At 48.0% G+C, this 24,445-nt stretch overlaps 1 protein-coding gene and 1 long non-coding RNA gene across 4 annotated transcripts in view; one reads left to right on the top strand and one right to left on the bottom strand.

Annotated features, from left to right (window-relative positions):
- STX1A (syntaxin 1A) overlaps positions 1-24,445 on the top strand; it is a 109,858-nt gene that overhangs the window by 52,826 nt on the left and 32,587 nt on the right. For all 3 annotated transcript variants that reach the window (XM_084492723.1, XM_084492722.1, XM_084492724.1), the window contains exons 4-5: positions 12,187-12,261; positions 16,620-16,693. In XM_084492723.1, coding sequence (XP_084348849.1) covers positions 12,187-12,261; positions 16,620-16,693 — 149 coding nt within the window. The remainder of the gene's footprint in view (positions 1-12,186; positions 12,262-16,619; positions 16,694-24,445) is intronic.
- Positions 20,294-22,992, bottom strand: LOC311421151. The gene is made up of 3 exons (XR_014684723.1): positions 22,877-22,992; positions 22,018-22,185; positions 20,294-21,138 (listed from the first exon to the last, which is right to left on the bottom strand). It is a non-coding gene; the product is annotated as an uncharacterized lncRNA (long non-coding RNA).

Genomic DNA, 24,445 nt, shown 5'->3' with positions numbered 1-24,445 from the left:
GTCCTTTTTCAGTATTGCTGTAATTGGTTTTTAGCTTGGTTTTGTCATTAATCAAGTGTGTTTTTAAATCATATATGTAAGGCAAGCACAGCTCTTCTGTGCCTCCTCTGTGAGTTGATGTGAGTGAATTTTCTTCCAGCCTTACAAGCTCTTAATGAAAACACTGACTTGAACTTGACCAAGGACTGACTCCTGAATGGAACTTGTTCATCATTTTTTTCTCAATCTGACTCTGAATATTTAATTGTCTGCTCTCAGTGTCCAGTCTGGCAGTGCAGGTGTGGTATACCCATGTTGCCCTGCTTAGCCAAACTCCTTTGTACTACAGGAATATTAAAGACACTCTCCTCACTGCTTTTCCTTCCTTGCAAATTTTGCTTTGATTAAAAACTTATCCTCAGCCTAATTTTCCTTCTGAGTAGTGTTAAATTCAGCCTCACTGAAATAGTCTCAGCAGCGGTGCCTTTTTCGCCTCTGTAACAGCTGGAGGTTGTCTTTCCTGAGTGTTTTCTGGGTGCATTAATGCAGTCTTTCACTCATAGCTGAGAGTTATGCCTTGTAGTCTTACAGGAAAGTGTTACTTTCCTTGTGAGAGCAGGTTCTGCTGCATTGCAGAACAGCGTGCACATCTGATAAGGAAGTGGAGGCAAGGGCTGCGTGCTTTTTTCCCAGAGCAGCCAGAAATATGAAAAAGGCTAACATGGAAAAAGGCTAGCATGGAAAAAGGCTGTAGAGCCTGGGTTAGAGCCTCTGGGAGGGTTTGGTGTCAGCTTGACAAGGAGGGCTGGGATGTACCACAACTGTAGTGTATGAGGTGGGGGACCACAGCCATGTCCTGTGACACAGTGTTCAGGATGCCCAAGGCATGGCCACAGATGTTCAGAAGATGTCCCAGTATGAGGATTCCCCCAAGGGAGTACAAAACCTGCTATGTAAAAATAGAAGTGCCACTCTTGCAGGGAGAAGGATGTCTGTTCCTTAGCAAGCTGGTGAGAAGGGCTTCTGTGGTCATGCTAGGGTTAATGACATCCTGTGGGAGTGTGAGTTTTGGTCAGTGCTCTTGTGGGAGGCTGTTTTTGTGCCAGAAGTGTGTGACTGCACATCCTTGTCTGAGTCCCTCAGAAAGTGGCTGGTTGAGCAGGAGCCATGCAGGGGCTGTTGCTCTGGAGCATGGAGGTGTTGGGCTGCAGCCAGGACTTTTGGGTTGTTCATCAAAGCCCCTGTTAAAGTTGCACAGCCCCGTGTCAGCAGGGGAATTGCTAGGAGACTGCAGGTACTTCACCTTATGCAGATGGCTTTGCTTGCACAATAGTTAAATTTTAAAGAGATTTTTAAGTTTGCATGCAAATGATTAGACAGGTAGCAGTGTTTGGCCAGCCAGCTGCCAACACCAGATGCTTGTGGCAAAGTGTGAAAGCTTGTAGGGCAGAGCCTGATGTCATGCTCAGTAATTAGCGAAGAATGAGCAGCTCTGCAAATGGGAAAGCAAATCTTGGCAAATAAAGAAATCTGGAGAGTTAAGTGGCAGGGGAGGGTGAATTCCAGCATGCAGAGAAAGAGAGGCTGGGGATGCCATAATTAAGGGAGACAGACTAACTCCTCTGCAGGAGCAAAATGAGTCTGATGTAACTTGCCCTTCTCTGAGAGCTGCTGAGCAAGGAAGGTACCAGGGCTTTGGAGCTGTGAGACAGGGAGCAAGTGAGTTTACTGTTATGCTGCTGAGTTGCTTCCTGGGTTTGCTGGTCACTGCAGTCTTGTTGCTTTTGGCATTTCCAATTTTCTCCTCAGTCTAGTGCTCCTTGTTGCTGTCATGCTGGTGGGTGTGTTGGGTGCAGTCCATCTGTGAAGGCAGGATTGGACCTCCTGCTCTGGGGAAGGGACCATGAAGGCTTTGGCTGTGGTGCCCACGATGACTGCCATGAGTTCCTTGTCAGAGGAACTTAGCCATGTTGAACCTCATGCCATTGGCCTCTGTCCATCAACTGAACCTGTCCAGTTCCCTCTGCAGGGCCTTCCTACCCTCCAGCAGATCGACACTTCCCCCCAGCTTGGTGTTGTCACACTCAATCCCTTCATCCAAATCATCAATATAGATATTAAAGAGGATGGGCCCCAACACTGACCCCTGGGGAACACCACTGGTGACCAGACATCAGCTGGATTTCACTCCCTTCAACACTACTCTTTGGGCCTGATGGTCCAGCCAGTTTTTAACCCAGCAAAGAGTGTAGCTGTCCAAGCCATGGACTGCCAGCTTCTTCAGGACAATACTGTGGGAGACCATGTCAAAGGCTTTGCTGAAGTCTAGGTAGACTAAGTCAACGGGCTTTCCCTCATCCACCAGGTGGGTCACCTGGTCATAGAAGGAGATGAAATTGGTCAGGCAGGACTTGCCTTTCATGAACCGATGCTGACTGGGCCTGATCCCCTGGTTGTCCTGCATATGCTGTGTGATTGCATTCAGGATGACCTGTTCCATCACCTTTCCTGGCACCGAGGTCAGGCTGATGGGCCTGTAGTTCCCCAGATCACAGAACCACATAATGGTTGAGGTTGGAAGAGATCATCTAGTCCAACCCCCCTGCTCAAGCAGGGTCACCTAGAGCATGTTACACAGGATGGCATCCAGGCGTGTTTTGAATATCTCCAAAGAAGGAGACTCCACAACCTCTCTGGGCAGCCTGTTCAAGTGCTCTGTCACCTGAACCGTAAAAATGTTCTTTCTCATATGGCAATGAAACCTCTGTGGTTCAATTTATACCCATTACCCATGGTCCCATCACTGGTCACCACCGAGAAGAGTTCGGCCCCATCCTCTTTACGTTATCCCCTCAGGTATTTATAGAGGTTGATAATATCCCCTCTCGATCTCCTCTTCTCTAGGCTAAACAGGCCCAGCTTACTTAGTCTTTCATCATAGGACAGATGCTTCAATCCCTTAATCACCTTCATGGGTCTATGCTAGACCCTCTCGAGATGTTCTATGTCCCTTCTGTACTGGGGAGCCCAGAACTGCACACAATACTCCACGTATGGCCTTGCCAGTGCTGAGTAGAGGGGGAGGATCACCACTGTCCACCTGCTGTCCACACTTCTCTTGATGCAGACTGAGATCCCATTGGCCTTCTTGGCTGCAAGGGCACGCTGCTGGCTCATAGCTAACTTATTGTCCACCATGACCCTGAGGTCCCTCCCTACAGAGCTGCTCTCCAGCAGGTCAGCCCCCAGCCTGTACTGGTGCTTGGGGTTATTTCTCCCCAGGTGCAGGACTGTGCACTTGCAGGGTTAAACCTCATGAGGATGAACCTCATGAGGTTCCTTTCTGCCCACCTCTCAAGCCTATCCAGGTCCCTCTGAATGGCTGCACAGGCCTCTGATGCATCAGCCACTCTGACAAGCTTTGTATCATCTGCAAACTGGCTGAGGGTGCACTCTGTCCCTTCATCTAAGTCACTGATGAATTAGTTGAGTAGCACTGGACTGAGTACTTACCCCTGGGGGACACCAGTAGCCACAGGCCTCCAGCTACGCTCGGCACCATTGAGCATAACCCTCTGAGCTGTGCCATCCAGACAATTCTTGATCCACCCCACTGCCCACTCGTGGATCCCACACTTCTGGAGCTTGCCCAGGAGGATGTTATGGGAGACAGCATTGAAAGCCTTGCTGAAGTCAAGGCAGACAACATCCACTGCTCTCCTTTCCAGCCAGTCGTGTTATTGTAGAAGGCTATCAGGATGGTTAAATACAACTTCCCCTTGATGAATCTGTGTTGACTGCTTCTGATCACCTTATTTTCCTCCATGTGCTTAGAGATCTCCTCAAGCATGAGCTGCTCCATCACCTTTCCAGGGATGGAGATGAGGCTGACTGACCTGTGGCTTCCTGTGTATTCCTTCTTGCCCTTCTTGAAGACTGGAGTAATGTTGGCTTTCTTCTAGTCCTTAGACACCTCTCCTGTTCTCCAAGATTTTTGAAGATGGTAGAGGGAGGCTTAGCAATAACGCTCTCCCTCTCAGCACCCTCAGGTGCATCCCATTGGGGTCCATAGATTTGTGGGTATCTGGATTGTCTAAACAACCTCTAACCCAATCCTCTTCAACCAGGGGAAAGTCTTCCTCTCTCCAGGTTTTCTCTTGTTTCTGGGCTCAGTAGTGCATGGGGGATAGCCTTAGCAGCGAATACATGTACTTAAGCAAAGAAGGCATTCAGTAACTCCACCTTCTCTGTATCTGCTGTCACGAAGGCACCCGTCTCATTTAGCAGTGCACCCACATTTTCCTTAGTCTTCCTTTTGTTGCTGATGTATTTGAAGAAGCCCTTCTTGTTATCCTTGACGTCTCTTGCTAAATTTAATTCTAACAAGGCCTTGGCTTTCCTCGTTGCATCCCTGCATTCTCTGACAATCTGGCAATGTTTCTATATTCCACCCAAGTGGTCTGTCCCTTCTTCCACATCATGTACACTTTCTTCTTCTGTTTAAGTTTTCCCAAGAGCTCCTCGCCCACCCACGCAGGTCTCCTGCCCCCCTTCTTCCCCCTTGACTTCTTTAACATAGGGATGCTCTGATCCTGAGCTTGGAGGAAGTGGTGCTTGAATATTAGCCTCAATCCCTTTTCCTTGTAGGGCCTTGTCCCAGTGGATTCCTCCAGTTAGGTCCCTGAAGAGGTCAAAGTTAGCTCTCTTGAAATCCATGGATGCAGTCCTACTTTTTGCCCTGCTTCCTCTTCGCAGGATCTTGAACGCCAACATCTCATGATCACTTCAGCCAAGACTGCCCTCAACCTTCATGTTTCCGACTAGACCATCTCTGTTAGTACCAGGTCCAACAGCTCCCCTTCTCCTTGTTGGCTCACCTACCACCTGCATCAAGAAGTTATCCACAATGTTCTGCAGTAACCTCATGGACTGTTTGTTGTGAGCTTTGTTGTCTCCCTGGCAAATATTGGGGTGGTTAAAATCCTCGAGAAGAACCAGGGCCTGTGAACACGAGGCAACTTGCAGCTGCCTGTAGAAGGCCTCATCCACTTCTGATTCCTGATTTGGTGGCCCATATTAAACACCCACCACAATACCACCCCTGTTGGCCTGCCCTTTAATCCTTACCCACAGACTCTTGATTTGCATCCTCCTTACGACCCTTCTTATGGAGGGGTGTCACTTATGGATGTCACTCAAATGTCCTTAAACAAAAAGAAAACTATCAGTGGTTCTAGTGCAGTAATAAATGAAAATGGTTGAATAATGCAGAAAGGATGGAAACGTAATGGAAATGCTTTTTTTTTTGAATGTTTGAGATAACATGATATATTATGATGATTAAATTCTTACATTCTCACAGCAATTTGGATGGTTGCTAAACATTAGGTACCAAAAATAGGCCCTGCTGGATCTAACCTACCTGTAACCATTGATTAGAAAGCTTTCAAAGAGATGAGTAAGATGGTGCCACTGCCATTAGTGTTGATTTCCAATAAGTCTCTGAATACTTGATAGGCACCAGGAGCTCAGAAGGTGGGACAGCATTAATTAAAAAAAAAAAAAAAAAAAAAAAAAAAAGATAAATGGAATGAGCTGGGTAATTATTGATTGATTAACCTGACATTGCTTCTGGGCAAAATAATGGACTACTTGAAGTGGAATTCGATCAACAGAGAATTAAAGGAGGATAATACAATTACTGCAGTTCAGCAAGGCATTTTAAAAATAGATCTGATCAGGTTCACATTGTATCTTTGCCTGCTGAGGATCAGGTCAGCTCTGCTCTTAGTCCTTATCCCACCACGGTCTACACTGTTTGAGGAAGGCTGGAAGGAGGCATCCACCCAGCTCGTGGTCACGGAAGGACCAGGTTGCTTATCTATCAAAGGAGTACTCCTGGAATGGCAGGTGCTAGGAGGGCTGGAGACCTCTGACAGACTCAGTTTTTTTGGATGGTTGCCTTTGCAGACAGTGGGAGCAGCCATTCAGAGCTGTTTGTTATCTTAAATCTTTCTGTCTTTATTCATTGCTCCTGGAGGAGACGGCTTCTGCATGAGTCAGGTGAATTACTGCCTGTTGAATCCCCAGGATTAGCTGACTGGCAAATATCTGCCCTCCCCTGCATAGCACACACCAGAACAGTGCTTCTGTACAAAGGTGCTGCGGTTTCATCAGACTCATTATCTGCTTTAAGCCACATTTTGGGAGGGTCTCACCACTGTGCAAATAGAATTATGATCTTCAGTTTGCATTGTACTCTATTCTCTAAACAGCAGGTCCTATGGAGCCACAAACTGGAGTACCTGGCTTGTGATGTGAAAGGCTTGGGGTGCCAGAGGCAAGCTGTGGCTCCAGTTTGCTTTGCTGTTAGACATGTTAGACATGTTAGACGTGCTGTTCTGCTGTGGCTGTCCTGTTAGGTGGCTCCACAAGTGGGACAGGCCTCAGAAGCCCTGGTGTTACATGAGTTGAATTCCAGCTCACGCAAATGTCCAGACTGGGTTATGGCATTTTCATGGCTCCCCTTCACTTCTAGCTCTTCATCACCAGACAAAACCTGTTGCTTTTGTCTCTGAGTAATTGGAAAGAAAATCAAGACCCAACAGTTTCCCGAAAGGAGGAAATACAGCAAGGCACTGAGCTGCACCATCTCTATTTCCTCCACCTTTTGCACAAGTTAATCACAAAAACAAAATGCTTTTTTTACAAGCAAAATTCAACCCCATAATTTGTGCTGCTGTATTATAAAAGAACAGCCAGAGTGACTGCTGATGAAACAAATAATGTGTAGCACACTCTGAGATTAAAGAAACATTGGGCACGTGGCACCTGGGTCAGCTGTCTCCAAGCCCAGACAAGAGCAGCAGGAGCAGCCAGAGGATAGCCATGCATGGGGACTCCCCAGGAGCTTTACACAGTGGGTTTCTGGGTTTGAGGCTGTGCGTGGTTGCAGATCACAAAGCCCAGGTATTGATGCAGAGCTACCCAGTGTCCTGGTCCTGACAGTGAACCCATGTGGACACTTCCATGCTTGCCGTGGCTGCAGTTGGGTGTTTGCCTTGCTGAATGGGCAGCCTGTGAGGAGCAGGCTGAGTTTCCTGGGTGTGTGAAACAGGATTCATCAGCGCTCATATCTCGATATTTTATTAGTGCAGTCCCACTGGTAAGTAGCTTTGAATTACCTACAAATATCAGTTAAACAGCTCACCTGCTTCTTTCATTAGTGAATTAAAAAAAAATAGAAAAAAAGTCAAAGGCTACGATTTTAATCTGTTGCAGGTTACATCCAAACACTGTTGGACAGTACAGGCAAGGTGTTCAGGATAGCACCTTTAGTTCCAGGGGATCTTTAAGAGCTTTTTTAACCTTTGTGCCCATCATCGCTGTTCTGCTTTCATGTAAAAGCACTGTGACATTTTGCACTGACACTGAATCCCAGCAGCACCTCTCCTTGATGCATCTCAAGCAGTATTTGTCCTTCCTGTAATGCTGGAAGTTAAGTGGGCAGCTGTCTCCTGCCCACTGTCTATTTTTACATGTCTATTTTATACATATCTAATTTTTACTTCTTGTTTTACTTAGCTTGAATAAATAAGTTGCAATATTAGACTTTCAACTTGGTTTCCAAGAAGGAACATTGGCCTTTGAAAACTTAACGACTGTATAGGGTTTGTTGATATCCCAAGTCTCTTTGGGCAAATGGGACTTTATCTAGAAAGTGCATATACAAATGCAGGGCATTTACTTCTGAGTTACTTCTCAGCTGGCATATCTGCCCTCTTGGTGCTTTCACTGCCAAGCCAGCCTGACCAGCTGCCCACACTTACTGCTGGGAGATGCTCTGGTAATGACCTGGAACATTCAGGAACTCACGAAAGCTTTCCTGGAGATGGGGAATGCAGCCCAGATGCTACTTGTGTCCTGTTCACTTGCCATGCTGAATGCCACCATGTCTCAGGTCATGCTGGCTCTGCTGCACCCACTCGAGGGGCAGGTTCTTGCAGTGCGTGTCCAAGGCTGCTCTTTCTTCATGGGCTTGGCCCTTCCCATTGGGAGTGGGGCAGCCAGTACAGGAGGTTTGTGCATTCCACACAACAGTGTGAAGGCTTGTGGCTGAAACAGCCTTTCTAGCCAGTTCTGATGTTTTCATTTTTATTACTTTAAGGCCATAAAACACTATAGAAGAAGTTCCAACCAGCTCTGTAGGCCCCATCTTGCTTGTGGCTTGTCCAGAGACCACATCGTTTGTGTGGGCTGCCAGGCCATCACCAGGTCCTGTGCTTCATCTTTGTTTGCACTCTGCAGAACTATCCAATGTTTTGCAAATGTAAATGCCACGATAAGCAGGCATGCCAAGGATAACCTTCAAGAAATGAAAGAAGAGTTTTAAGACAAGAGAAATTAGTTTTTTAAAAAATGTCCTTGCGGGAACTGTGGTCAGGATTTTCTTTAATTTTTTATCGAAAGAGTTAAATCTTTACCAAAAAAGATCCTTTTTTTTCTGGCTTTGTTAGTTAACTGAGGTATGAGTTAAAATTGTGCTTTTGTTGATTGCATCGGTTGGTTATCAGTAAAGAATTCCAGGTCACAAGAGGTGATGTTTCATTAATCCAAGTAACAAGGAAGTGAGGAAGCTCAGATGCCTGAGAACCATACTGTGTGTATGTAGTCAGTGTTGGGGTGATGCTCAGAAGCGCTGCAGGTTCCCAGCACACAGGTGAGTGGGTTTCAGTCACCCATGATTAACTTTGAAGGGAAGATCTGGTGCTGTGATGCCCTTGCTGTGCCACTGCTGCTGTCCAGATAACTTTTTCCCCCCTCCGTTATCGATGAACTTCAGTGTCCAGTGCTTGGCTGTAGGCACAAGTCCCTTGAGAGCATCCCCTGTAGGAGCCTCCGCTTGCCATTGGACATCCCTCTTCCTGTGCTGTGCTCCAGGCCAGCAGGAGCTGGACTTGGTGATCTTTGGGGGTCCCTTCCAACTTGGGATGTTCTGCTATTCCACCATTCAAGGAGTGGGACCTAGCCCTAGGGCAGCAGCTCTGACTTCTAGGATGTGTGTGGGGTGCAGGGAACCCAGCCCTGCCATTGGGCAGCACATCTTGTCCCTGTGTGCTGTGCCTGCCACTGCAGGATGGCCTTGGCCAGAGCAGTGGTGATGTTGTGGTAGTTCAGCATCCTGTTGCTGAATGTTACTCTCCATGAACAGTTCAATAGACTTGAGTGAGTCACTTAAACAGACACCATCAGTGCGAAAATAATTGTCTGGGAAGCCTGTGCCTGCCAGATCGCCAAGTAATCCTCACAAGTCCTGTGACTGGAAGCCATCCAGAAGGAGTGTTTTCTCTTTGATGTTCTGTTGAAAATGTGTTGAGGAAAGGCAGTTTCAGCCTTTCCCACAAAAGTGCACAACCCACTGTCCTGTGCCCCTCCACCTATTGCCTGGCCCATCATCTGCCTCAGCTGCTGGTACTGTGGGTGCCCCTGCAAGCTGATGGCATTACTGTGGCATGTCCCTCACCCCAGATCAACATGGGGAGGGGAAAGTACTTGGCAGTGAATTGCGTGAAATTGTTTCATAAGATCAAAGATGGATACAGGTGGGAAGCAACCCCTGGAGGTCCCTGGTCTTGTGCACCCCAGCAGGGCCATTAGGTCAGGTTTTTCAGGCCAATGTCCAGTCATGTGATGAATTGCTCTAAGGATGGACATCCCATATAATCTCTGAGTCCAGATTGTGTTCACAATGGCAATCTTTTCCAATCTAATTGGAAATTCCCATGTTCCATCAGTGCTTGTCCTGTTCCATTGCACCTCCAAGGAGAGTATGGTTCTAACTTCTATCCTTCCTCCTTCTGGGCAGCTGCAGATGGCATTGGGATCCCCTTTCATGTTCCTGTTTCCAGCTCTCAACTGTCCTTGTGTTCATGGCAGCCCTACAAGTACTTTCAAGAATGGGGAAAAAAAAAAAAAAGTAGTAATTTAAATGAGAACTCAAACTGAAAATGTTCTCTTACTTTCCATGCCTTTGAGCTTGATCTTTGTCTAATATGTAATCATGCCACTTTCTCCAGTGAGGCTGCTGAGCTGGTTTGTTTAGAAATTCCCGGAGCCTGGGAGAAGGTATTTGCAGACATGCTCATTTCCTCATTTTCCCAACACTGCTAAAGCTAAGCTCTGAGTCAGAAAAGTGTACAAGCATCGATAGGATGTGATCTTCCCCTAGTACATTCCCATCATCATGATTTTCTAATTAAGCCTGTGACTGCCAGCTAGAAGCGTACAGCATCAAAGCCACCACAGTCATTGAAATGACTCAGTTAATGTGTCTACACTTTATTAAAGAAATTTCTATTTAATTAAGTCTTGATCCCATCAAAATCAAGAGGGAGTGGTAGGATAGCAGGATTTCTGAGAAATCGTATTTTAATGGCAGGTAGTTTTTACTTTCTTTAGTATCTGCATCCTGAGACACTGTGATGTGCTGGTCTTGCAGGTGACTTTTGGGGTCAGCTGGTCTCGTGGTCAGGTCAGGGTTATCACAGAATCATGACCCTGTTGAGCCAGCTTAACTGCCACAAGCCTATGGATGAGCACAGAGAGGGACTCACTGTGTCTGCTCTGCACCTATGTGCTGGTCCCATGCTGAAGTGGGATGCTGTTGGAGTGCAGGAGGTTCTTGCCATGTGCCCTTTTTGCAGGTGCGTCAAGCAAAGGTTTATGCAGGCCGAGCACAGACGGGTATCTGTGTGCTGGGCACAGGAGGTATGTGACCTGCTCCAGCTTTGCTGTGCTTCTTGCCTGGGTCTGGCAACTTCTGAAATATGGAACCATGAGGTGCACATCTCAGCTCCATCAAGGACACTCTGGTTTCTGGGAGAGGATCATGATGGAGATCAAGGAGCTTTGTTCTAATCCAGGTTTGCCAAGCAGGGATGGTTGCTTGGAGATGCTGTGGCAATGAAAAGTCCTGCAAGACACAAGTGTCTAGAGACACTATAGTAATTCCAGTGTTTTTAATGATGAGTTCAGAGCATTACTGCCTGATCTCTGACATTTGTGCATAAGAGAGAGGATAGATAGATAGTCCTGTGCCAAACCTCTTCAGTTAGTCAGGGCTTTCTCAGCTGATTTACTGCTCTCAAGCATGTCATATGCTTTAGTTTCCTTCTCCCTGTACCCAAGTCAATATTCCTGACAGTCCAGGAGAATCACTGCTGTAAAAGCCTTTGTAATCTTGGAGAGAAGGACCTGAAGATACACAGGGACTCAATGATGGGCTCCCTTCACTTGATAGGGCTGTTCTCCCAGTGGGAGCCTGAAGCCGCATGTCCAGTGCTTTGGCCTGGTCACACAGGAGGATGTGGGTACATAGGGATGTAAATGAGTACAGAGACAAAGGATGTACTTGCACTTGTTTTTATTTGCATCTTCTGTGTTCCTGCACACTGAAATATGGAATTGTTTTACAGTCCTGTTGCTGTTGTGCTCCCCAGAGCCATTTCTGAGATACAGGCTGTAGGACTGGGAGTGTTTCCTGGCACTGTGACACTGCAGCTCACAGATTTTTGTCAAAAGCAGTGAATTCAGGCTGGGGAGTGAATATGCACAAACTGGCTATTATTAAGACAGTGTCAATGATAGCTGCTGGCTGCAGGGCAGAAGAGAGCCTAGGCATGGCCAAGCTAAATCCCTATTGCTGAGCAAAGGGAAAGCGAGCACAGGAACACCAGACTTTCCCTGAGGAAGACATAACTATTTATAATGGCCTGGGGAGGGCTTGCCAGTGTGGCAGAGCCCTAGGGAAATTGTCCCACACTGTGGCACTTGGTGTGCAGAAGGGCTTTGGTGTGCAGCCAAGATTTTCTCTTCACTGCAGGAACCAGCACTGTCACTTGTGTATCTCTTCCATTTCACTTTCTGCACAGCCCTGAGCATGTGGGAGTTTAGCTTGGTGTGCAGGCAGGAGTCCTGCAGTATGGCTTCTCTGTCCCCTGGTTTTCCTGGCCACCAGCTGGGTTATGGCCAGGCTCAGGACTTGGGAGGAGAATCTGTCTGGGTCCATGGAGTGGAGGTGCTCCACCAATTCTGCTAGCCAGGAAGGGGCAGTGCTGTCAGCTCTGGGCCCCATATACTGTGGGACTGGGGGACAGATTTTAACAATGTCTACAACACACCCATGTTTGCTCTTTTATTTCTCCTCAGAAACAAAGGAAGAGCTGGAAGAGCTGATGTCTGACATAAAAAAGACAGCGAACAAAGTGCGCTCCAAGCTAAAGAGTGAGTATTTGCCTGTGATGCTGCTATGGGGCACCAGGTAAGGGGGTATGCCCGCTGCACTCCTGCCTTACAGCCTCTGGGCTGGCAGGTTCAGCACAGGGAGGGGATACCATTGCTGCCCTCCTGTACTCAGGTTGCTTCCCTGCCTCCTGCTCTGTGTCCCCAGGGCCAGCACTGCTTACTCATCCCTCTTGTGCTTTAATGTTCACTTATCTCAGCTCTCTTAACCACATGCAAACTCATCCTGACAGCAAGAGTAACCCCAAACATCAGTGGACACATGCTGCTCTTCTCTCTCCATGGGTCCAATCTCACCTGGAACAGCTGATTTACCCTGCATTTTGCTGTCTAACAAAAATTACTTTTGCTGGGGAGTGATCACATTCAGAATGAACTATGTGCTGAGTGTGGAAACAACATAGGTTTTGGGGATGTGCCATGACCAGAAATGCCTGTTGGCTTGGCTCAGCTTACCATGGGGCCTTGGCTGTCATTTCAAGCCTGTGCCAGCAGCAGCTTGAGTTTGTTGCAGGCCAAGGGAATTTTGGGGTGTTTTTCTCTAGGCAGGTTACAAACAGAGCCCTGTTGCAGCCCAGTCCTATCTGTGTGTGCTCAGGCAACCTGGGGAAGGGACAGCCAGAGGTAGCTTCTGCCTTTGCTTTGTGGGGATCACCTGGGAATACGCATCACCTTCCCTTCTCTAGCATCCTCTAGCTACTTCTGTTTGCCTTTTATGGAGTCACCCCATTGAGTCTCTGTCCCAGGACAAAGGTGAGGGAACAGGGGCATGAGCGCCCAGCAGGCTTATGCACAAGTCCCTTCTGCGGAGTCTCAGGCCAGCCTATGCCAGCATTGGCAGGCAGGCCATAGGGCTCTCCTGGTGTGCTTGGAGCCCAAGCACACCTGTGGCAAGGCCAGAGGGGTTGGGTTGGCAGGGCTGGTCTCGTCATCCCTTGCTTTTCCATCTGCAGTGCACACTGCCTCACCAGTGGCAGCAGGACAGCTCTGCACTGAGTAGTGGGGCCTCCTGCTGTCCCAGCTGTGCTGCCACAGGGTCCCAATGCAGAGGCTCTGTGGGGCTGGTGGTGGGCGAGAAACAAGCTGTGGGCGTGGGGAAGGCTGTCCTGTCTCATTAGTATGCTCCATTGTCTTGGTGTGTCTTCTGCCATGGGTGGCATGGGGACAGAGTGTGGTGTGACTCACAGTTTCTGCAGTCAGAAGAATCAATCTCTTTGACAAGCAGAGGGAGGACGATGTGGCTGTCAACACGCAGATGGCTGTGGTTGCACTGGAGCACTTGGCTGAACCCATTTTGCTGAGGGAGTCTGAGTATCCAAGATCAGCCCCCAGGGATGGTGGCATCTCGGGGCAGGACGCAGGTTGCACTGGCAGGGCTCAGGTTTGTTGGCACTGGTCTTGGGACCATGTGGGATTTGGAAGAGCTCATTGCAGGAGACTGGCTGTACCTGAAGGGCTGCACAAGGAGCTGGTGCTTCCCCTGCACCGACAGCATTTTCCTTGATCCTGAGGTTTTGTGGGAGCCCTGCAGTCATGGAGGACTTGGATGTGGCTGGGGCTGTTTGTCAGATTTGTCTCCACTAGTGTGACTGTGGCCTGTCTGGAAGCCAGAAGGAGCACTTACACTTCTGTTATTCCCTTGCTCCCTCTGTCCTCCTGAGACGTGATCTCACCTAGACCCAGGATGGAAACTGAGGTATCAGCTTATGTGTTCTGCAGACCAGGGGATCCCTTCCAAAGAAGCAGGGCCCCTCTGGCTGGGTAGCCTCACAGTACTGAGATCTCTGGAGCCTAGGTGGGGACAGGGTGTAGTATGTCCTGCTGCAGTGATGCCTGCAAGCCTGCATCCAGAGCGCCCAAGGAGCTCTCCCTGTGCAAAGTGACAGAACAGAGTTTCTTCAGGGGGCACTCTGGGAGGTGCCCCACTGCTGTCCCCTCCAAACGGAGCGGTGGCACCAGCTGCTGCTGCTGCTGTGGTTACTTCAGACTTCACAGCAGTTACTGGAAGAAGAGCTAAGCACTAATGGTTTCTTTCAGGGACATACAACATACTCTATAAATCACAGGTTTTTATGCTATTGCACCAAAAAAAAATCCTTTTCTATACATGTTTTGTTTTGTTTTTAAGAGGCTTTGAGAGCCTGAAGAATTGCAGAACAGGTTCTGATTCCCATTTCCTTCTTCTTCTAGAAAAGACTGACCAGTATTGTATTTACCTGGAGAAGCAGACTGTTAGTCCTTGTGCCTTGTCCCAAATCACCTCATGACCAGCATGATCAATGAAAGAAAACAGTCAGGAATGATCAAAAACACCATCTGCTGACAATGGATTGACTTCTTTAGGAGAAATACTGCTCATGCAGTGGCTAATTCTAATTACCAGCTTCTTGGGAAAATGTGATTTTATTAATTATTATAAACGTACAATGTTTGCCAATACTGTTCCTTGGGAACAGGGAATGATTTATGACAAATGCTGAGGAAGACCAATTGCTGATGAAATGTGCTGTGCAGGCAGCATCCAGTCACTCTCCCAGGCAGGGGTATGCATGTGACAAGTGCCACGGCTGTCTGGTTGTGTGGGATGGAACCTTTCGAGATATCCCCAGATACAGATGCTTGTTCCAGAAGAGAATAGGAGGAAATGCAGAATTCGTGATGATATTCTCTAGCACTTCCCTAGAGCACACTGTGCTATATGACTCCCTCTGCAAGCACCACGATATGTTCCCTAGACCCACTCTTCCTTAGAAGCTTCGGTGCTGCTGCTGTCTGCAGAGTGGTGCTGTGGAGCCACCTGCACTGACCAGCACATGGCAAGCACAGAAATGCCCATGTTGCTGGTGGTGCCCCTGACGCACTGGCTGGCCCTGGGGAGCCCCTGCTGCAGGAGGGACCTGTCCTGTGCTGGGCTCATGGGTTGTGCTGCAGCATGGAAGCTGCCAGGGTTGGGCTTGGAGAGCTGTGGAGATGTCTACATCAGGAATGGGGCATTTCAGCCTAACCTAGGGAGTGCCACCAGCTCACACTGATCTACTGGGAGGTGTGTAGCTCTGTATGCTGTGCCAGCATACAGATTGGAGATTTCTTCCAGGCTTTTAAACTCCCTGTAAAGATCGTAACATAGGAGCTATTGAATTAGCATGTTCTGAGCTGACTGTGAGGGGATTTGTACTCTCTTCCTCTGTGGCAGACCTACTGTGCAACACCATGCCCTCTCCCTGCCTGGGCCCCAGAGGGGCACTGAGTTGTGCAGCGCTCCTATGTGCTGTTATTTGTAGTCTTAGGGCAAGTGAAAAATTAATCACAGTTAGTTGTACTATGGCATAATTAAAAGGACAAATCTCTGCTTTGCTGAAGGCGAATGTTCAGCAAGATGAGGCCCTCTCTCCAGCCTGGGCATTGTGGTCTCTCCTGTGCAGGGCTGACCTGGAGAAGTCTTGAGCTTTGGTGTTTTGCAGAGACATTTTAACTCTGTATTTCCTCATCCTGCATAGCAGGGGGAGAAGAGCACTGTGTTCCCTTTTGTCTGAATACCAGAAAGTACAGAGATCAGAGCTGAACATCACATCAGTTTTGCCGAAAACCTTGCTTACCAGCCTGGGAGTGACTAATGCTCTTCACAGCACAGAGTCGGTCCTGTGGCCAGGCATAGCTGTAATGCACGTAAAGGATAGTGCCTTCCAGAGAGATGAGTGCCCTCACCTTCTGAGTCTTCACAAACACTTCCTGGCATGCCTTCTCTGAGCTTCAGGTTGGGCTGCATGACCTCCTGAAGTTCATTTAAGGCTGAAGTATTCTATAATTCTGAATAATTCCCCTTCTGCTCCCCTCAAAGTCAAGAAATAGCCTAGAAGTAGCTTGGGAGACCTTGCTATAAAGCAGCCTTCTGGTACCTAAAGGAGGCCTATACAAAAGCTGGGGAGGGACACTGCCTGGCATGCCTGACCACGTGCAGGTGAAGCTGCAGGAGCTGGTGGTGAAGAGGACTCATGTTGGTCAGTTCTCCTGTGCCCAGGTGCCCAGGTGCCTGGGCACAGTCCTGCGCCCTGCCTAAGCCCCCGCCACTCCTATGGAGACAGTCATTGATTCCTCCTGCCTGAATGGATAATTGCTGAAAATGGAGGAAGTGGGTTAGAAGGGGAATGTGTGCATTGCATTAATGAAATGACGCTGTGCTGCCCAGCTAAACCAACAGGCTGGAGTCAGAAACTGGGGATTGCTCAGTGCCAAATGCTCCCCAGGTCACAGGCTTCCATCTTTTAAAATCACTTTGCCATAGAACCTCTTTTTCTTTTCTAAACAGCCTAAAATAATCCATGTCTTTCTTCTCTAATCAGGTATTGAGCAGAGCATTGAACAAGAAGAAGGACTGAACAGGTCATCTGCTGACCTGAGGATAAGGAAAACTCAGGTGAGTTTCTGCCCTGGTGTCACCGGGGCAATCTAAAAAGATTGGTTATCTGCCAGAGTGCAAGCCTGCAGCCTGTTGGGAATGTTCTTCCCTGCCGGGGCTGTGGTTACTGCTCCATCTCTGTGTAGCCTTGCAGTCTGTGAAATGGTAGACTTGAAGGGCTGATGCAATTCTCCCTCTTGTTCCAGTGAAACTACCAATAACGAGCAACTTCTTTCAGTGGGCTTCTTAACAGGGTTATCCACAGATACAGAGGTAGAGACTTGGTTTATTGCCAAAGCTTTTCCAGGGGAGTACCACAAAATTGTTCCATAAGAAATGAACATGTTACATGAGATTAACATGCTGAATCGAGTTTTGTTAATGAGACTGAGGCATGAAGGGGTGCACCTCCCTTTCCTCCACCCAAGTAGGTCCTGAGGCTGCTTTATGCTCAGTTTTGACAGGGGGTCATGCTTCTTTTGATTCTTGTCTGCAACCAAGGGAGATGGGTAATGTTGGCTTTACAAGAGATGAGGGTTGAGGGACACAGGGCTCTGTAAGTCCAACATGCACTAGAAAATGGGAGTCACTGATCCTTCTCTGAGCTGCAGGTTAGGCTGCATGACCTCCTAAAGTCCGTTTAAGGCTAAATTATTCTATAATTTTGAATATTTCCCTTTCTACTCCCCTCAAAGTCAAGAAACAGCCTAGAAGTAGCTTGGGAGACCTTGCTGTAAAGCAGCCTTCTGGTACCTGAAGGAGGCCTATACGAAAGCTGCGGAGGGACTATCAGGGAGTGTAAGTGATAGGGGAAGGTGTAATGGCTTTAAACTAAGAGATGGTAGATTTTGATTAGACATTAGGAAGAAATTCTTCACTGTGGGGGTGGTGAAGCACTGGCACAGGTTGCCCAGAGAACCTGGGGATGCGGCATCCCTGGAAGTGTTCAAGAATAGGTTGTATTGGGCTTTGAGCAACCTGGTCTGGTGGGAGGTGTTCCTTCCCCTGGCAGGGGAGTTGGAAGTAGATGATCTTTAAGGTCCCTTCCAACCCAAACCATTCTGTGATTCCATGAAATGTTTAATCAAAGATATGTTGGAGTGCCTTGTAGAGAGGCTTTTCTCTCACAAACAGCTGATTACAGCCACTGCAGGTGGCTCTGCTGAGCACTGCTTAGGTCCTGGCCTGTGAGGACAGATCACAAACATCTCTGTGATGTCTGCAGTGGGTTCGAGTACTAGACTTCAAAAACAGCAACAGAGAGCACAATCAACAGGCTTGCTCATGGCAAGGCCGACAACTTGGCAGAAATTGTCAAAAGAAAGTTTCCTCCAGGAAACAGTAGGCAGGCACAACTAGGGAGAGCTGTGCAAAGCACCTGAGAAGTGCTGAGGGAAGGGACATAGTGGTGAGCTGGAGGCAGGGGAGATGAGCAAGCATCACACCCCACTTGGACATCCTGCGGCATTCTTACAGGTCTCAAGTTAACACAGAAGCATTTGACCACTGATGAACTGAGGTCTCATAAGACAGGGTTATTGCTGGTCTCCAACTGCTTTTGAAGCCAGAGCTTTGGTTCCTAAATAACATGTACCGTTAGAAAATGGGACATGCTTTTACAGATTTTGTGTGGAAGTTAAAGTTATGCAGTTGTGCACTGTCCTGGATATCCCATTATTGCAGGGTACATTGGGATAGAGGCAGGAGAGACCAAAGCCATGGCTCCAGTGGCTTTGTTGGATCAGGCAGTGGTGCAGATTTATCTGGATCAGCCATAGGTATGTGTTGGCATTTTGGCTCCAGCACATCTGCCAGCCTTAGAGCTGCTATACTCTGTCTGTGGCATGCACAGAAGGGTAGGTGGTTCCTGGCACTGTACCTCCTAGCACATTGTTAACTCCAGGTCTGTACATTAAGTCTATACATTGTTGGCTACGTCTTGAGTTCTAAAAGTTGAACTAGTTTAACTTGATGAAATGACATTAGACAAAGACAAGATAAATTATCTCCAGAACAAGTGTACAAAGCAAAAAAAGTATTTCATTTACAGATGGTGTAACTTGACCATACTACTCAGTAATGGGCTGAAAATGTGGGCTAATTTGTGTGGGGAAGTGATTTCAAAAGAACATGATCTTTTATAACTTTGGATCCTCCATCTCCCAGAAGGAAAGTTAGAGACTTGATTACATGAATCATTTAATGAGCATTTCTCCTGTCATTCACATATTGTCCTCTGTGGAGCAGCTCCCTGCTGCACAAATCTTAACTAGAAATGGACAAGCAAATAGAACCCTAATACTCTGAAAAGAAAAAAACAAACGTGCCTGCCAGTAAATCATCCCTAACCTCATTTCTTCCTGATAAACATGTGAAAGCTTTCAAAGGTGACATGAGAAGAAATATTTTGGTGACGCGCTCACTAATCTAAAAGAGCTAAGCCTCTTTTTCTAGGCTGTTCCTGCAGGTCATGCTGTTGTGTGGTGGATTTCTCCATTTCTAGTTAAGGGGAGGCACTGGGCCCATGAAGGCCAAGACTCCCATACCAGATCTCAGAGAGTTCATGCCAAACAGATGTTGGCAGCACTGGGCTGCTTTTATTCAGCCTAGCCAACATTGTGACAAGGGGTGGTGTGTGCAGTTCTGGATGCTTTTGACTTCAGTTGCTCCTCAGGCCTGCAAGGGCAATGATTCCCATCCCATTAGCCTGTGGGGAGGGTCCCCCTCTAGCAGCCCCGCCTCCATCAGCATATGTTCCTCTTCCCTGTGGGCAGCTGCCTTCGTGCTCTGGCTGATGAGAAGCCTTGGATGCTCTTGTGGCAGGAGGCATCAAGCCCTTTTAGAGAGGCATTAGGTGTGCTCAGTGTTGGCCTCCTAGCCCCAAGCCCCGCATGCCTGTTGTGCCCCAAGCCATGGGCACAGTGGGGAAGTGTGTCTGCAAGGGCTTTCTCAAGCATGGTGTTGTGGCTTAACCCCAGCTGCTCACTCACTTCACCTCAGTGGGATGGTGGGGGAAGAGAATTGGAAAGGCAATTGAGAAAACTTGTGGGTCAAGGTAAAGATAGTTTAATAAAAAAAAAGAAAAAAGAAAAAAGAAAAAAAAAAGAAAAAAGGGGGGGGGGGAACTCAGCCAAACTAAAACAAATGATGCAAATTGCAATTGCTCACCGCCAGCCAACTAGTGCCCAGCCAGTCCCCAAGCAACAGTAGCCCCCCTGGCCAACTTCCCCAGCTTCACTGTTCAGCATGATGCTGTTAAGTTATGGAATACCCCTTATGCCAGTTGGGGTCAGATGTCCTGACTCTGTCCCCTCTCAGCTTCTTGTGTATCCCCAGCCTCCTCACTGGCAGGGCAGCATGAGAATCTGAAAAGTCCTTGGCTTCATGTAAGTTTGCTCTGCAACAACTAAAACATTGGGGTGTTATCAGCACAGTTTTCATTACAAATCTGAAAGCATAACACCTTACCAGCAACTATGAAGAAAATTAACTCTATCCCAACCAAACCAGCAAGCATGGTTTCTCCCTTCCTCGTTCACTAAGCTACTGCTGCCTTTGTGGTGATACTCCAGGAGACCCACAATGAAGGTGGGTTTATCTGGCCCTGCTGAGCAAGGGTTATCAAGGCCAGACAGTTGAGTGTTTGAAGCCATGACTGACACCTGGGTGCTGCTGCACCCCAGCATTGGGTCTGACTTCATCACTGCGCTTGCTAAAGCAGCCTGGTCTATAAAGCTACTGGCTGCTGGCTCATGTATGGGCTGAAACCTTCACTTTTGGCCTCGACCCTGTAAACCACCAAGAGGTGCAGCTGTCACAGTGGTTGTGCTGGGGGAGGTGGGTCACTCTGAGGTGACCTCAGCTGCCTGCTCAGTCCACAAGTTCCCAGCTTCTTACATGTAGTTCTTGGTTGTAACTTCTCTGTGTGTTTACTAGCTTGGTCCTTGCTACAGAGGACCAAGGATTCTTGTTGAAATGTTTATGCCTTAGAAAGCTGCACAAGCACTTCTTTGTCCTCTCTAGTCCATAAGAACTCCTTACCTTCTTTGTGGGAAGTCCAGCATGCAGTATTTTGCTCCTCTTTGCCACTTTGCACTTAGATTGAGGTGAATTAGCCTGACACCTCTGTGCTCAAAGATTTGGGATCTAAGATACAAAGGGCTGTTGCTTCTGGTGCACATCTTCCCACAGCAGAGACCATTTCAGTATACAGAGGCAGCCAATTCTGGTCCTGAATTGAGGCAGACTCTGGTCCTGGCAGGTTATCTGTATTGGTGATTGATGAAAACAGGAGCAGCTCTGTGCCTTTCCAGTCATATAGAAGTGGCAAGTCTGGTACCGCTGCTCAGGATTTCTATCAGCCTGCTTGTATGTGGCAGCTGGGAACATACTCAGCAGATCCTGCTGTCTTTCAGGACCCCCCACTCTATCTGGGTTTGCCATGCAGCATTGCACGTGGCTACCTGTAGAGACAGGTAATAGAAAGATTTAGATAATTTGAATGGAAGTGTGTACAGGTGGAAGAAGAGACTGACATGGGTTGATGGCACCCAACGCAGAAGGTTATCAAGATGCCAGCACAGATACATACAGCTTCTAAGAAAGCTTAGGGTAGGTAGCAAACCACTGGGCATCTTACTCCAGAACAGATGAGAAGGACCTCTAAAGGCCCTGGACAATTTTAATAATTCCATAATTATGTATCAGCTGTGCTGCCTCAAGACCCAAGGCAGGTAAGGGTGAAAGGGTGTAAGATCAGTGTTGCTGTCAGCTCTTGAAGAGCACAGAAGGTACATCCCAAGCCAGTCTGTGGCCACCAGTAACAAAGATCCCAGGACATGTGAGGAGGACTCGTAAGATGTGTCACACACAAACACTGCTGGCCATGTGTGTTTTTGGCCTTGTGAATTCGGAGCATGAGAAAATAAGTGAATCCAGGAGTGAGTGTGAGTGAAACACATTTTATTTAATAAATCAACTTATTGTTCTGTGCAGTCTTAATGAGCTTCACTAGGTTAGTTGCTGCACTCTGGTGCTGAGCCTCTGTGTCTTAAGCAGTCTTGCCCATCCCTGCCTTGTTGGTGATGTGACCTACCAGTCACATCGCCAAGTTGGTGATGTGACCTTGCAGTGTTTTCAGCCAGTGCTCAGCCATACTTGAGCCATTCACCTTGGGTTAGTCATGCTGTGATGGCTGGGCAAACTGAGTTGTGATAGACTGTGTTCAGGGCATGCATGGGGTGTCTGTGTGGTTGGTGCAGGGCCATGAGCCTTCAACAGGTGTCGCATGGTCACAGCTTCTTAAAACAAACTTGCCCAGGGCTGAAACTTTAATTCCTCACCACATAGTGCTGCTGTGTAGTTTTTATTGCGGGTTGGCCAACACACTGGTGAGCTTTCAGTGGAAGAGCACCTTACAAAATGGAGCCGTTGCTCTGGTAGTGCTTCTTCAGCATTTGCCTCTTTTTTACTTCAGAGTGAGCTCTGGTACTTTGTTCTCTCTGGTCATACTGGCAAAACATGAGTGGAAAAAAAAAAAGATAGAGCAAACAAATGAGTCCTTGTTCCTCAGCAAAGGTCTTGTTTTAGCAAACAATTAAAGTGATAATGCAAATAGCAGCTGTCAGCACTGCTCTTCATTGCCTATGCGTGGGGATCCAGGCACCTCTTGTGCCTCTCTCGCAGAGGTTTTACACACAAATATAAATTATACTTTCTCAAAGTGCTGTGCAGGGAAGCAAGAGGATATGGGGTATTTCTACTCCTTTTCAGCCCATAAAGCCACTTGTGTAGTCTGCTCCACTATGCTGCAGTCAATGCCTAACCAATACTAGTAACACTGACTAATTAATTCTGCAAAGGCAGCTTCCAGCACAGAGCCCAGCATCCTCCAGACCCTGCACAAGTGGTGAGAGGCTGTCATAGCTGAGCCTCAGGCAGTGGGGAAACTATGCTGTGCAAAACAGATGCAAGAGAAAGGCTTGAAATGTGTCTCAAGAGCAACTGGAAATAACAACTGCTGGGGCTTGCTTTTAGCAGGACATAGCAAAGCCAAAGCAAAGCAGAGTGAAACAGTATACAGCAAAGCAGGACAGCATCTGTGTGCCATCTCTTCTCTCCTAACCCTGGGAGGGGCCCTGGCACAGGCACAGCTCTGCACAAACTGGGCAGTGTGTGTGGGGATGTCAGCAGGTCTCTTACCAGAACAAAAAACAAACAAAAAAACCCAAAACACCTCTTCCTTTACCACTCCAAAGACACTGCTGTTGCTGCGTGCTTCCAGCAGTGCTGTGAAACCACCACCACCAAGCTTTCTTCTCAGCTCTGCTCCACAATGCGCCTTTCAGGAGTGGTTTGCCATCAAATACAGGTGTGGGTGACAGTGGCAAGAAGGTGGAGACCAGGCATGTGATACACAGGTGTGCCCAAACAGCCTGCAGGAAAGTAGGAGCACACAGGGCTGCACAGCCCCAGGGACCAGTCCCAAAGCTCATTTTCCGGTAAAGGGTTAGCAGCAAAGCTTGGAGCTCTTAATCACGATCTCCCTTCATCCCCTGGAAGGAACTAAAGAAATTTGGGTATCTTTTACCTCCTCTTGCTCTCCTGAATCCCAGTGCCTCCAGATATGGTGAGGCTTCCTTCCATCAAAGCCTGGTGGGGACCCAATGCAAGTTGAAAGCTCAGAGCCCCTGCACTGCAATGCTGAAGTGGATGATGTAGCACAATGCTCTTCTTCTGGGCTTGGGCTTGTGATCCAGTCAGTCTCTGACTGTTTGTCTTCTCATGGATGCTGACCCTGTGCTGGGACCCTGTGCACAGCAGTGTGTAGTTCAGCATGTACTCAGGATGGTGGAGGCTGGGAGCAGAGCTGGGCACGGAGCAGCGTCATCCTTGGGCTGCATTGCTGGCTTTGCTCGTCATCATGCGCTGCAGGTGAGTAGTGCTGATAGCTCTTGTGGGTCTGGCAAATGGCACTGCTGGGCTGTGAGTGCCTGATGGATGAGCTGTGCCAACACAAATTTTGTAGCTGTCCCCAGGGAAACAGTGTGGGGTGAGCTTATGGTAAGGCAGTGACTTGGCTCTGAGTTGAGAGTTATCTGCATTCCAGTTTGTTGTAGAGTTTGGGAGGATGCTGATCCCACTTTCCCTACAGGGCAGCTCCAGCATCTCCCCGCTAATCATTTGTATTTGTAATTTTCTGGCTTGGATATACAATTAGTGTGAAAATGTCCATGGCCCTTGATGGTTTTGCCCTGTTATTTGGTGCACTGCTGTGCAATTTCAGACTTTTGGTGCTATGGGACATATTCACTGCCACAGGGAGTGTAATGGAGATATTGCAGCTGGCACTGTCTGTGAGCAAGTGTAGGTGTCCTCTTTGGACGCAGCCATCCAGCAACAAGCCAGTGGCCCAGCTAGAAATCTGCCATCTGGATTTGTTCCTTATCATGGGATCACAGTGTATCAGTGAGAGGGGAAGTCAGGAGATCTTAGTCCCTGCCCCAGAACCATGCCAGCCATATCAGGTTGCATTGTCAGGCTGCATTCTTGGTATCTCTAAGGATGGAGATGCCATGGACATCAGGTCCATGGGTCCTCTAGGCCCTCGTCCAGTGTTTGACCACTCTTGTGATGATTTCCAGTTAAATTTCATATAGGAAATTTTGCAATTTCCCATATTCCAGCTTGGTCCATCACCTCTTGTCCTGCCACTGTGCACCTCCAAGAAGAGTCTGGTTCCATCTTCTCTCTTCCCAGGGTGTTTCTAAG

This window comes from Aythya ferina (genome assembly GCF_964211825.1).
Source record: "Aythya ferina genome assembly, chromosome: 19".
In the NCBI taxonomy this organism is placed as follows: Eukaryota; Metazoa; Chordata; class Aves; order Anseriformes; family Anatidae; genus Aythya; species Aythya ferina.
This window is presented reverse-complemented; position numbering and strand designations above follow the sequence as displayed.